This window comes from Rhinopithecus roxellana, chromosome 2 (genome assembly GCF_007565055.1).
Source record: "Rhinopithecus roxellana isolate Shanxi Qingling chromosome 2, ASM756505v1, whole genome shotgun sequence".
NCBI classification, from domain to species: Eukaryota; Metazoa; Chordata; class Mammalia; order Primates; family Cercopithecidae; genus Rhinopithecus; species Rhinopithecus roxellana.
In genome coordinates this window covers 136,210,091-136,225,189 of record NC_044550.1, presented here as the reverse complement: position 1 = coordinate 136,225,189, position 15,099 = coordinate 136,210,091, and the positions used below count along the sequence as shown (strand labels likewise).

The 15,099-nt window shown below is 40.7% G+C and overlaps 1 protein-coding gene across 4 annotated transcripts in view; it reads left to right on the top strand.

Annotated features, from left to right (window-relative positions):
* Positions 1–713: 713 nt before the first annotated feature.
* LOC104673656 (zinc finger protein 595) overlaps positions 714–15,099 on the top strand; it is a 47,280-nt gene continuing 32,894 nt past the window's right edge. For 3 of the 4 annotated variants that reach the window (XR_004054286.1, XM_030920958.1, XM_030920954.1), the window contains exons 1-3: positions 714–915; positions 6,767–6,893; positions 7,382–7,477. Coding sequence is in view for 2 of the 4 variants with exons in the window: in XM_030920958.1 (XP_030776818.1) it covers positions 913–915; positions 6,767–6,893; positions 7,382–7,477 (226 nt within the window). In the remaining 2 variants the exon portion in view is untranslated. The remainder of the gene's footprint in view (positions 916–6,766; positions 6,894–7,381; positions 7,478–15,099) is intronic. The other variant, XM_030920970.1, reaches the window with a different exon arrangement.

Below are 15,099 nucleotides of genomic sequence, written 5' to 3'. Positions count from 1 at the left end.
GAGAGCCCTCATGGCTGCGCTCAATGTGGCAGCCACCTGCCATATGTAGCTACTGGGCACCTGGAATGTGACTGGTTTGAAGCAAAATGTGCTGCAAACATAAAATACACCGTGAGTTTAGAAGAATTACATCAGAAATATACTTTATTTCTAATTGTATATTGATCACTATTAAAACAATATTTTGGATACAATGGGTTAAAAATTATTACCAACAATTTCACTCTAAAAATTATTTTTGACGTGGCTAATAAAAAACGGAAAATTCACAAATAGCATTTTATATTTTAGAGGATTGCTTCCCTCTTAAAATCTCAGGTGTCCTACTCAAAAGACTAGCGGTCAGAAGGGTTATGAAATCTAAAATATTAAAATAATTGTCATTATATTGCTTCTTTGTGAAAAAGTGTGTGCCTGTGCATGCATGTGTGTGTGCGAGTCCGTATCTACGTGTCCGTGCGTGCGTGTATTTTATAAGTGGACATAACCTTACACACAACAAGGTTAAAAAGAGACCCCTAGGCTGCTTCAGGTCAAGCCCGGAGAGAAAGCCCTGCCTGAAAGTGCCTGGAGGCCCCAGCTTGTCACTCTTGCCTCATCAGGGGAGGGTGTGGTCGCGAATTCTGTTACTCAAGGCCCGAGGGCGGGGATTGGAGCCATATCCAATCAGAGTGTCGGAGTGAGAACTGCCCAATCAGGCGCGCAGCCAGAGAAGAGGGGGTGGCTTCCGGGAGGTGGCGCGGCCTTTTCCTCTGGCTCCTGCCACGGCTTGGGTTAGGGCTTCACCGGTCTGCGTCCTCGGCTCCGGGAGGCCTCGGGGATTCGGCCGCAGCCTCAGCTTCCCGTCGCTCTGTGACCTGCGGGTATTGGATGATTTGTAGCTAAGACTCCTGGATCCCCTGAAGTGGGGAAATGGTGAGTGTGCGGGGCGGGGCGTCCTGAGGCTGGGGGAGGCCTCATCGGCAGCGGCGGGAAATGGCGGCGGCGGGACCGAGTCTGCGAACGGAGTCCCCGCTGCCGCCGCTCAGCCCTCGGTCCTCAGTCCCCTCCGGTGAGGGTCCCGCGCTCCTGTCGGTCCCCGCACGGCGGCTCTGCCCAGCCTGCAGCCCTCCTGGTGCAGCTCTGCGCCCGCAGCCCCGCACCTTCCCCGGGCTGTGGGGTGAGGAGCTCACCGGGAAGACGCCGGCGCGGCGTGCGCGGGCACCGCGTGGGAGGAGCTGTGGTCCGGGGTCCCGTCCCTTCTTTACCCTTGTCAGAATGAGATGGAGGCTCCGTCAAAACACAGAGTTCATGTGAGCAAACGGGACTCAATAATGGGACAGCGCCCCCGTGGCTCGTGGTTTGGGGGCTGCCAGCGGGTCTTGAAGGAAAGGCTTGTGTGAGGAAGGGAAGCAGATCACCCGCCCGCCCCAACTTTCCCACCGGTCCCCTTGCCCTGAGCGCCGCCTCCGCGTGGCTGTTCCTGAGTGGCCTCTTTTAGAATAGGCTGGTGTCGTGTGCACAGCGCTTCGCTGAGTTCTGTGAGTGGTTCTGCCACATTATGGAACTTGAGGAGGGTGTGGGCGCCCCTGGTTTGCTGGAGACGTTCAGAAATGAAGACGGGTGTCCAGAGGCAGGGACTGGCGTCTGCAGGGGGGCAGTTGCGGGAAGAGCGCTGAGCTTGTGGGGTCTGCGCTGACTCTGGGTGGGGTCTTTAGTGAGTTGCTGGACAGCCCGTTGGGGTTGGAGCATTGACGGGTGTTGAGGAAACTCCACAGGTTTTCTGTCAGAAGAAAGACAAGGCTGAGCCTGGGCTGGAGGGAGTCGCCTGGTGTCTGCGGGAGGCGCGACTGGATTTTGCACATGCGCGGTCCTGCTGGGCACTGTCCTGTTCTTCCAGGTCTCCTCCTGAACTAGGAGGGGACTCCTGAACTAGAGGGGACTGAGAACTAGGAGGAAAGGAGTTCTGAGAAACATCCCTTCCCTGCACCCTGCTGCCAGCCCCCACCCAATGCTAACCCACTCTTGAGCACGCCCACCGGGTATTCGCATGGCCCCACTTCTCCCAGTACAAGGTTCCACCCTCAGGAATTGTGCCCATGGCAGCTTTGCGCCTAGCGTTTTCTGCCAGAAACACGCAGTGCCCAGAAGTCTCCTGGCTCATCTCAACCGCAGACACTGGATCTGTAGCAGGAACTTGCTTCCTTCACCCACCCAGCCTTCTGGACCGCCTGATCCTAATCTCTTCTGTCTTTCTTTTCTTTTCTTTTTTTTTGTTTTGAGACGAAGTCTTGCTCTGTCACCCGGGCTGGAGTGCAGTGGCCGGATCTCAGCTCACTGCAAGCTCCATCTCCCAGGTTTAGGCCATTCTCCTGCCTCAGCCTCCCGTGTAGCTGGGACTACAGGCGCCTGCCACCTCGCCTAGCTAGTTTTTTGTATATTTTTAGTAGAGACGGGATTTCACCGTGTTAGCCAGGATGGTCTCGATCTTCTGACCTCGTGATCCGCCCGTCTCGGCCTCCCAAAGTGCTGGGATTACAGGCCCGGCCTCTTCTGTCTGTATAAATACAGGAATCAAAGCGTAGCCCTGCCTCAGCCTGTACCTGTAGTATAAACCAGTGCTTTAGTCAGTCCTGCCCTGCTCTCACCCATGGCTCTTGATAGCTTCTTTCTCTCTTCTGCTTTTTCCTTCCCCACAAATTCTCTACGGTGTGCCCAAGTCCATCCCTCAGGTGCCTATGAGAATTCAGGCGTCAGTGAGTTCTAGACCAGGCCTTTAGGCCTGGATATTGTAGAAGCAAACACAAATTAGAAGAGGCTTAATGCTTTCTCTTTAGAATGAGGGAAGAATTTTTGCTCTTCTCCCTTTTCTTAAAGCATTTAGTTTGAGAACTTTTATTTTTAAATATTGTCTCTGCTTCTTTAAAATATATAGTAAGTCATTTTTTATCAGTTAAATAGGTCATTTGTCTTTTTTGGCTCCAAAGTGTCTTCATCTGGGACCTGGGAACTATTGCTTTGAAATAGCAAGAATATACACCCTATTTCACAGTTTCTGTAGGAGACTAGGAGGCTGCCTTCAGCAGGTACCTAGCCACATTGCAAATCTACATCTTGTCATGAAGATGTGGATGTTTATTTTTTCTTTAATTATTAGAAAAAATTAGAAAACCCAGATGACCTCTCAAATTACAAGGTGAAATTATAATAAATTGTGTATAACAAATGGTGCTTTCAAGGCTTCTACTTGAGATCTAATTATGGTGACTTTCTGTGTTTGCATTCTCTTAGATTGCTTGTGATGCACATCACATTTTGGTTTAATTATACAACAAAACATTTTCTTGCGTTTTGGTTATTGTGGAGATGTGTTTAGGATTGCAGATGTTTTAGCTTTTAGTTACATTTTCCACACACTGTCCAGAATTACCAGATGTTGTACACAAAACGTCCAGCAGTCTTCACTTGAAAAAACATTCTTTCTTAAGATTCCAGTCACAACCTAAAATTGTGCGGCAAAGTGTTTCCCAAATCTGCAAACAGAATGGTCTCTGTCTTGGGATCTACAGTCCTTTCTAGAGCAGTTAGACTAAATTTCTACAAAAATAACTTGTCAGGACAGTAATCAGTTATTTCACCTCCTTCAGTGCTCCTGGCATCTTCCATTCTGACTCTGATTTCAGAGATTTGGGGCCCATAAACCCAACCAGAATCACACATACGCATCGATTAAACCTGAGATATTCTGCTCCCTCCCACCTCCCCTTGCCCAAATACCCACAAATGTGCATAGCTCACCAGCCCTCCAAGACCTAAATGTGCAGTTCTAGGTTCTGAATTTATGTCCTGGAATTTGATAAAAGAACTTTTATCTGAGAAATATAAGTTTTTAAATTCATCAGACCCAGAGATGTGTTAAAATGAGACCACACTCACATACTGTTCCCCTCCTTGAACTATTTGTCTTTTGAAATTGCTTGCTATTGCCGCCAGTGTCTGTAAATTAACCTAATAATGCCATGCTGGACACTATAACCCATACCCTATAGCTTAACTATATATATGACCAGTCACTAACCAATGTTACTTCTATAAACCTGTAAGAATTTCTGACACCTTTCTATCAGTCTGCTCTCTGGCTTCCTTTTTGCCTTTAAAAATATGCTTGTAACTGCTTCTAATTGGAGTGTATATTCAGGGCAACTTTATACTCCAGGATTGCAGTCTTCAGCTTTGGCTCAAATAAACTCTGTACTTATGTTTACCCCAATTTTTTCTTTTAGCTCAAAATATTCTTTAGAATGTGTTGAAGGAGGCTTCATGAGAAGGTCTTTCCTCTGATTTTACTCTGCTTCCTGTAACTCAAGAATGCAGCGCACGTTGATCTCACCTAGAATCTGCACATAAAAGCTGGCCTCTGCCTAAGATTCACAAGACAGGGCCAGACTGTGGGTTGAAGACATACAGAAAAGTCACAGAAAGTGTTTTCTGCATCATGAGAGGTCAACATAGACATCTTAAGCTCCCCTTTCAGAGTGGAGCCCTTTGAGTTTTCTGGATCTTGTCCGGTGACCTGCTACAGCTGTGTAAGAGGCTTCTGGTGTGAACACAATGCTATGGCAGAATCTGTAAATGTAAACAAGCACCTTAGCAGTGGGAAGTCAAGGCCACTAAATATCCAGAGCCATAATCCCAACTATGCCTCCCTGTGTTACTGGAGTAGAGTACTTTTGTCCTTCCCCTGCCTGAATTAGCTGATCAGGGACAGGGGATATCACATCCGGATCCAGGATCTGCAGCTCCATCAGGGCAGTTCCGTTTTCTGTCAGTCAGCCTGAGTCTCTCCTGCCTGGATCACTATGGGGGCATCAGCCCAGGGTCACTGGGGACACCCTCAGCAGCGTCAGTGAGTATTTGAGACATTTGAGGATGTCCTGTGGAGACTGGGGTCAGTGTTTCATATGGTTATTAGAAAAAGAGATGAAATAGTCATGGTCCCTACCATCAAGGAACTTGCATTCTAGAGTGAATAAATGATTACATTCAGAGTCATGTATTCAGTACAAAGATGAAAACTGTATGGGAGACTTAAGCTTCATTTGGGTTACTTCCCTTTTATTTGGTGAGTTTTTATGCCACCACCTGCAGGACTGTTTATGGACGAAAGAGAAGTCATTATTTGTATTGTGTTTGCCTTGCTAAGAATAAATATTTAGCTTCAAATATAATTGGTCTGGAAAAACAAAAGGGTTTTGGTTAAGTTCCTTGTTATTGTATGTTACAAATGGGGAAGTGGCAAAGTAGATAAAAATTACACAAACTCTGGGAATCAAATTTCTCTTGGACAGGCTTAGAAAAGACAAAACTGAAACTACTTAGTGGCCTAGAGAGCAGAAGCCTAGGGCCCATTTTCTGTCCCAACTCTGCCCAGATCCACCATCTACTGAACCTTGTCCAGGTCTGACCCCACACTGCAGTGCCTCACAGAACTGCTTAGAGGAGATGAGAGTTTGGGGTAGCTATTCGTACTGCCTCTCCAGAGCTGGTGCTCCCAACTTCCTGAAACCCAAAAGCAGATAAATGGGGAAAAGCAATGTACTTTGGGGCCTTAAATTATTTTATAAAAAATTAAAACCAGTATTTCTAGAGACATCCCATCCAGCAACCTGCTCTCCATCTTTGCAGTTTCCGTGGATTTTTCACAAGTCTCATAGTAACTACAAACACAAAATAAAAAATTCCTGAATTGTACTTAAAACTTTCTTCTGTGTCTGTCCCATTTATCTACATGGAGCTATTATTCTATGTATTTTTTAAACATCACCGATAGGAAAACAGAAAAAAAAACCAAAATGCTGGGACCCTGCATTTAAATCCTGGGAAGTATGACACACTTTGTACCCACCTCCCAGGATGCTATGAGAATTAGCACACATAATATGAGCTTCCCAGCACAGTGCCCTGTGACATACTCCTGAGCACATAGTACATGCTCCATAAATATCGCATTAATGCATGTGGATGTGCTGTTTTTCAAATGCAGACTTACTCAGACATTGCAACCATCTCCAGCCTCTGTCACCTTTAAAGGGCTTGCAGAGAATGCCATCTTTCAGGATGATGATTGCTGGTCTTGTCTTCAGATGAAAAGTATTTGTGTTGTGATAAGGGTGTTAGGGTAAGGGACTCTGCTGTGTCTGCTTTCTCTAGCTGAGTGGTACTGTAATGGGTCTAGGGGGAGACTTGCTGTAAAAAGCTAATTCGTGGACCCGTTTCAAACCTGCAGAATTGTGTTACTTACAGTGAGGCCTAGAATACCAAATTTATATGCACATTGAAGCTTGAGAGGCAATGTTTAACTAAGTGACCGTCAGCCCAGTCTTCCAGTAGAATCACATGGCAGTTTGAAGAGAAACAGTCACCTGTTCCCTCCCCACAGATCCCGTTGTCTTGTGTGACATTAACAGCGAGACCAGGGTCAAGCGTGAGGGCTTCCCGATACTTTAATGAGACGTGAGTTCACCTTTTGTTCCAGGAGGTCATAGGACCTGCTTTGCTTGGTTTTGGTAGGGACAGGTGAGTGTAACCTATATTTCCACTGCAGCAACAAAAATTGCTGGCATGCCCTCCTTTTTCTTCAGAGTTATAGAATACTTTAGATAACATTACTGTGTTAAAAGTCATTTTATCAGATAATTCCAGTCAGTCCCGTAAGTCACAACAAGTTCTCTTATTTCACTTATGGTCAAATTAAGAACTCTGTCACATGATAAATATGTGTTTTCAGGAACTCTTAACATTCAGGGATGTGGCCATAGAATTCTCCCCTGAAGAGTGGAAATGCCTGGATCCCGCCCAGCAGAATTTATATAGAGATGTGATGTTGGAGAACTACAGAAACCTGGTCTCCCTGGGTGAGGATAACTTTTAATACGTAATTCCTAATACTTTCTCAGAGTTTCATTTTCTTTCTTTGTAGAATGTCTCTTGGGAGCTTCTGCTTTGCATTAATTAATTTTCAGTTCCTTTCTACAAGAAAAAAATTGGGAATTTGCTGGCATAAAAAAAAAAATCTTTAGGATGTTTCATCATTGCATAAACCTTCTCTTTTCTTGAGCTGATTTGTGTTCTTCACTCTAGGATAGTAGTAATACTAGAAATTCAGTGATGTAAAATACTGTTTTCCACATCTTAAAATCCAATTTGCACCACTTATCTTTGATTCAGTAGTACTGGGTAGTGGAACTTAGAACCCACAGATTTAAAATATTTAAGTATTCTAAAGATTCTGTCAGGAAACAATTTTTGGATTAAATTTCTTTGTGCTACTTAGCATAGTAATAGATTGGTCATTGGAGTATCCCCAGCAATAGTCATGTTAATTTTTTTTTTAATAAAACAGGTTTTGTAATCTCCAACCCAGACCTGGTCACCTGTCTGGAGCAAATAAAAGAGCCCTACAATTTGAAGATACATGAGACAGCAGCCAAACCCCCAGGTAGGTGAGAGTGAATGAAGGAGAGGACACAGGCAAGGAGGCCAAAGGTCAGGAAGGAAGCCAGGCCTTCAAATGTAGTTTGGGAAACTCTGTGCCAATGAACATAATTTCTGAGAAGGCTACCTTTTTTCTCTTATTCACAAGTAGAGTCATCTTCTGTCCCATGCTCTTAAATCTTCTAAGAATTTCCTTTTTTTCTTCAGGGATCTCCATTCAAGTTTACGGGGAGAGCCAGTGTCCACTTTATCGCTTATAAGGGGCTGCATGATCTGACTGCTGTTCCATTGCTTTTAGAGACATAGGAGTATTTGTATTATTGAGGACCTCTATGTTAAAGTATTTTTTCAAGTATTATTTTTGCCTCAGGCCTAAAATATGTAAGGTGAGTAGTGGACATAATGGGATTTGATTTAGAAATCCCAGGAACACGAAGGACAGATGTTGCATCTTTTCCACTGAGTGATTTTTAATCCTGTAGAAGTTGCAAATGTAATTCTACAAAAACTCTTACTCAGAAGTTTATCAGAACAATAAGCATTTTTCCAAACATGAAAAAAATGTTATTTTACTTCAAAATATTATTTAGTATAAACTGAAATTTGTGATTTAAACTCTATATATTCAAATTTTCAAATTATAATACAGTTTAAAGCACAGGTTTTCAAACTCTTGGCTTCCCTGGGCCACTTTGAAAGAAGATTTGTTTTGGGCCACACTTAAAATTATAAAATACACAAACAATAATGATAGCTGATGAGCTAAGAAACAAGAAATAGGTTTGTGAATAATTTTTGTGATACCGCAAAAAGTCCTCAACTCAAAGGATTGGATACCATTGGTTTAAAGTATCTGCTCACCTTCTAGATTTCTTTCTTTTTTTTTTTAAGACGGAGTCTTGCTCTGTCACCAAGGCTGGAGTGCAGTGACATGACCTTAGCTCAGTGCAACCTCCGCCGCCCTGCAACCTCCACCTCCTGGGTTCAAACGATTCTTCTGCCTCAGTCTCCCAAGTAACTGGGATTACAGGTGCCTGCCACGGGGTTTCACCATGTTGGCCAGGCTGGTTTTTAACTCCTGACCTCAAGTGATCCACCCACCTTGGCCTTCCAAAGTGCTAGAATTACAGGCGTGAGCCACCACGCCCAGCCCAACTTCTAGATTTCTTAAATGCACTATGTCATCAACCAGCTTAGAACATTCATAAGTATATGTTAAGCTCTCATTTGTTACCTTATTTCTTAATAAACTATTATATTATAATTTTGTGTTATTTAGTAGGAAGCCTCCTGGGATTCTGTCATTGAACTATAATCCATCTATGTGTAGAACTCTGTGTCACACACATACACATACCCATGTAAGTCATATATGTGTATAGGAAATTCTCACTTAACATTGTTGATAGGTTCTTGGAAACTAAGTGAAGCAACATATTGTTTAAGAAAACTAATTTTACCAGAGTTTAATTGATAAAAACAAGGTATGTTTAACTGGCATATAGCAACATTGTTTCATTTAAAGATGCAGTTTTCAAGAACCTATTTTGAACACTAAATGAGGACTTAGATACATCTGGGTTTGTGTGATACTGGATTTTTCTGATAAAATTGTATAACTGTGTATTTAATTTGTACAATGTAATGATTCGATATGCATATACATTTTGAAACAAAATATTGTCAAGTTGATGAACACATCTATTACCTCACATAGATAACCATTTTTTTGGTCATAAGAATACTTAAGGTCTGCTGTTGTAGCAAATTATAAGCATACATTACGGTATTACTGTAAAGACAATGGTGTTTTGCTAATCTAATGCTAATATACATAATATACATTAGCTTTCTTAGAGTTACTCAACTTATAACTAAAAATTGTACTCTTTGAACAGCATCTCCTCATATTCCCACCCTCAGACACTAACAACCACCACTCTATTCTCTGTTCCTGTGAGTTTACATGTTTAGATTCCCCCTCCATCTAACTGAGAACATGCAGTTTCCTTGTGTTTGGCTTATTTCACTTAGCGTAATGTCTTCAAGGTCTATCAATGTTGTAAATGGCTAGATTTCGTTCTCTTTTATGGCTGAATAGTATTCTACTGTGTGTGTATATATAAATGTTTTTGACTATTTTAAACAAAACTAAAATGAACATGGGGCTGAAGATATTTCTTTGAGGTACTAATTTTATTTCCTTTGGTAGTGTCCCCAGAGGTGTGGTATTCATACTTCCATTTTTATTTTTTACTGATATTTATGATGACTTTATCAATTTGTATCTCACTAACAGCATACAGGATTTCCCTTGTATGTATGTCTTCTTTGTGGGAAAAATAAAACAACTAACCTTTTGCCTATTTTTGAATAGGTTATCATCATTATTGTTTTGCTTTGAATTGCAGAAGTTTCTTACACATTTTGGGTATTAACTATCAGATATATGGCTTGCAAATGTTTTTCTATTTTGTAGGATTTTTTAAAATGTCTTTTTTTTCCTTCACGGTACAGAAGCTGTTCACTTTGATGCAGTCCCACTCTTTTGTATTTTCTTCTGTTGCTGTGCTTTTGATGACATACCAAATTACCAAGACCAGTATCAACAAGGTTTTTCCATATGTTTTATTCAGGAGTTTTAAGCTTTTATGTCTTGCATTTAAGTCTTTAATTTTGAGTTAATATTGGGGTGTGGTATAAGAAAATTTTACTTATGGTATAATCTAATTTTATTATTTTGCTTGTGAATATCTAATTTTTTTGGTACCGTGTATTGACAAGACTATACTTTCTGCATTGTATATTTTTGGTGGCCTTGTCAAAGGTTAGTTGACCTTGTATGCATGGATGTGTTTCTGGGCTCCCTGTTGTGTTGCATTGGTGTTTGTATCTGTTTCTATGCACATACCATACTCTTTTGATTACTGTGACCTTTAAGTAAAGTTTGAAATTAGAAAGTATGATGCCGCCAGCTTTGTTCTTTCTCAGGATTGCTCAGGGTATTTTAAGTTATTTAAGATTACACTTACATTTTACAGTTGTGTTTTCTATTACTGTGAAAAATGCCGCTAAAATTTTGATAGGGATCCCATTGAATCTGCAGGTCACTTCCTTGACAATATTAGTTATCCTAATGGAATATGTTTTCATTTATTTGTACCTACTTCAATTTCTGTCATCAATATCTTAACTGTATTAGTGTATACATTTTTGTCTCATCCTTTACTTTTTTATTTATTTTATGTATGTACTTATTTTTTGAGACAGAGTCTCGCTGTGTCACCCAGGCTGGAGTGCAGTGGTGTTAGCTCACTGCAACCCCTGCCTCTCAGGTTCAAGGGATTCTCCTGCCTCAGCCTCTCGAGTAGCTGGGATTACAGGCACGCGCCATCATGCCTGGCTAATTTTTTTGTATTTTTAGTGGAGATGGGGTTTTGCCATGTTGGCCAGGCTGGTCTAGAACTCCTGGTCTCAAGTGTTCTCCCCACCTCGGCATCCCAACGTGCTGGGATTACAGGTGTGAGCCACTGTGCTCGGCCCCTTTACATTTATTTTGATTTGAGTTCCTTATTTTTATACTATTGCAATTGGAAACTTTTTCTTTTTTTTTTTTGAAAGTTTGTTGTTACTATATGGAAATGCGACAGATATTTGTTTGTAGGGTCAGGTGCAGTGCTTCATTTCTGTAATCCCTGCACACTTTCAGAGGTTAGAGGCCAAGGAAGGTGGATCACTTGAGCACAGGAGTTTGAGATAAGCCCGGGCAACAGAGTGAGACCCTATCTCAAACAAACAAAAAAAACCCCACAAGTATTTTTATGTTGATTATGTATCCTGATACCTTAATGAATGCATTTATTAGTTCAGTTTTTGTTGTTTTACTCTAGGGTTTTGTATATATGCATGATCATATTGTCTACAAACAGTAACATTTTTACTTTTGTTTACATATTTTCCTTGTCTAATTGTTCTGATACAAACTTTCAGTAATATGTTAAGGTACAAGCTGTGGCCCTGGAGGCATGCTTGCAGATCTTGGCCTCAGCTTTCGTCCCTGAAACAGCCCCATGTCTGTACATTTGAAGGATCTAACAACTCTTACAGTTTCTATAAACTATCTTTGGCAAGTAAAGATCTCCTTTTATTGGGTCCCCAGGCTGATGAGATGACCTCTGGGGTTGCTAAGAAGAAAGGTCGTAGCTGGGTCACAAGGGTGCTGCTGAGTCTGTTGTTTGAATGGCATATAGCAGCATTGTTTCATTTAAAGATGCAGTTTTCAAGAACCTACTTTGAACATTAAGTGAGGACCTACCATGCATCTGTTTTGAGTGATATGGGGTCTGCCTTTGATGGTTGTGTTACCAGAGATTTGGACAGTCATGGATTCTTTCTGGGCCATGGAAAGATTAAATATCCTTGAGGACATTAATCTATATGGCAGGCAGTAGGGTAGGGTGTGAAGTTTGTCTGCATATGATGGGCGAAATGCCATGTGTATGAATGGGATTGGCTTCTACTAACTCCCTGGGAGCAGTTTTCACAAGTCTGTGTGTGGGTCTGAGTGTGTACAACTGGCCATGGACTGTGGCTGTGAGCGCTAGAACTGAGTCACAGGGCTGCTCCAGGGACCACAGCTGAGGCCAAGTTCTGCAGGCCTGCCTCCAGGGCCATGGCTGGGTGTGTTTCCCTGCAGGTCTCTTGACAGGAAGGACCACTTTTGGATTATAACTGAAGGAGTTTGAAAGAGGTTGCAGAACTGCTTCATAATCTTCAGTAAGACCAAGCTCAGTGCCCTATTTCCTTGTCTGTAGCCATGTCTGTGGGCCATTGAGTTGGCCACCTGGGTGAGGGCCTGCTTTTCCCAAATAACCCTTTTTGATCTTTGGCACCACTGAGGTTTCACAACCCTAACCATAGGCAAGCACCTTTCTACTTCCATTTTCCAGGAGTTGTTTACTATTTAAAATATCTTGTATATGTGGAATCATACACTGTCACTTTGTTGGTGTCTTATTTCACTTAAAATAATGGCTTTAAGATTTATCCTTATTGTAGCATCTGACAAGATATTTTCATTTGAGGCTAAAGAATATTTCATTGTATGTATAAGCCACATCTTTTTAAATCATTCATCTATTGAAGGCGTTTGAGTTTTTTCACTTTTTGGCTTTTGTAAATGATACGGTTTGGATCTGTGTCCCTATTCAAATCTCATGTCAAATTGCATTCCCTAGTGTTGGAGGTGGGCCTGGTGGGAGGTGATTGGATCATAGGGTTGGCTTCTCATGAATAGTTTAGCACCAGCCCCTTTGGTACTGTCTTTGCCATAGTGAATGACTTCTCCTGAGATCTCGTTTTTCAAAAGCATGTGGCACCTTCCCTCTTGTGCTCTCTTGCTCCTGCTCCCACCGTGTGAGATGACTCACTGTCCCTTTTCTTTCTGCCATGATTGGAAGCTTTTCAAGGCCTCTCCTAAAGCAGAAGCTGCTATGCTTGCTGTACAGCCTGCACAACCGTAAGCCAATTAAACCTCTTTTTAAAAATAAATTACTAAGTCTCAGGAATTTTTTTTATAGCAGTGCAATAATAAAACAGTGAATATTACTGCAGTAGACATGAATGTGCAAATACTTCTTTCAGGTATACATTGCATACTTTAAATAGATGCTGAGAAGTGGAATTACTGGGTCATACAATAACTTGATTTTTAATTTTTGGAGGAACCTCTATACATTTTTCATGTGGCTGCATCATGTTTTTGCCACCAACAGTGTACAAGGGTTTCAATTTCTCTACATTGTTGACAATATATATTATTTTTTGTTTGCTTGATATTGGCCATCCTAATTAATGCACAGTAATACCTCATTGTGGTTTTTCTTTACATTTTTCTAAAGATTAGAACCTTTTTCAATAATTGTTTGTGTATTTCCTCTTTGGAGAAACATTTTCATCTCCTGTCTATTAGTTATGTAACTTTTTGTTTTTTGTTTTTTGTTTTTTGGAGTTGTTCTGGATGTTATCTTCTGTCAAATATATATATATATATTTTTTGGCTTTTCTGCTGCTTAGGTGGGGATTCTTACTACATATTTAATGTGGAGAGATAAATTTAATGTAGTCCCACTTTTCTGTGCTTTTAAATTTTTTGCTCATGTATTTGATGTTACATGCAAGAAAACATTGCTGAGATCAATGTCATAATCTTTCTTCCTATATTTAACTCATTCAAGACAGTTTTTGTATATGGTTCAGGGGAAGGATCCAACCTCAGTATTTTCATATGGATATAGAGTTTTCCAACACGAGTTATTGAAGAGATTGTCTTTTTCTTATTGTGTGGTTATTGCAACCTTGTTGAAGATCATTTGAACATGTACACAATGGTTTGTTTTTGAGTTCTGGCCTCTGTTCCATCATCTGTTTGTCTTCTTGCAAGCACCATACTGTTTTTATTTATTTAGCTTTGTTATCTGTTCTAAAAATAGGAAACATTGTGCCTGTAACTTTGTTCTTGTTTTCTAAGAATGTTTGGGCTATCAGTGGTCCTTTGAAATTCCATGTAAAAGTAAGAATTGTAAAAAATACTTCTTCACAAAGTATCATTTTTATTTTCATTAGGATTGCATTGAATTTGAATATCACTGTGTAGTATGGTCATTTAACAACATTAAATCAACTGACATAAATAAAAATATGTTCAAGAGTGTATTAAGTTTCACATATTTTTGAATTTGGCAATTTTGCTTCTGCTTTTGATTTCTAGTTTTATTACAGCTGGTGTGAAAGGATGTGTTGTATAATTCAGTGTTGTATAATGAGAACGAGGCTCAATACTCTGATGACCAAACAATCTATCTGTACAACAAACCTCCATGACAGAAGTTTACCTGTATAAGAAACCTGCACATCATATACTCTGATCTTAAAATAAAGTTAAAAAGAAAAGAAGTTGTTTTGCATTCTAACAAGCTGTCCATGAAACAACAACTACTCATTTTCTTCTCCACTTAACTCCAACACGCTTTAGTCTTCTTTCTGTTTCTATGAGTTTAACTACTTTAGGTATCTTACATAAGTGGAATTATATTGTTACTGTCCTTTTGTGCCTGGGCTTCTTCCACATAAATAAAGCCTTAAAAATGTATCCTTATTGTGGATTTAGCAAAATTTTCTGCTTTAAAGAAGCTGAATAATATTTAATTATTTATATATTTGAAATTGTCTTTATTCATTTATTTAAGAAAAGTTGGTTCTTTTCACTTACTTGCTTTTGTAGATAATGCTACCATGAATATGGATGTGTAAATTACTCTTCATTTGATAATATATGCAAGGGATTATTTGTGTGCTCTGTTCTGTTTCACTGGTATTTTAAAATTGAGTTATAAGGTATTTCAATTACTATAACTTTATAATAGGTTTTTAAAATCAGGATGTATGGTGCTTCTGATGTTGTTTCTCTTTTTGACAGTTGTTCAGCACTTCTGGTCTCTTTAGTTCTGGTTTTAGGATTGCTTGTTTTTTTTGTTTGTTTGTTTTTTGTTTTTTGAGATGGAGTCTCACTCTGTGGCCCAGGCTGGAGTGTTGTGGCGCAATCTCAGCTCATTACAAGCTCCGCCT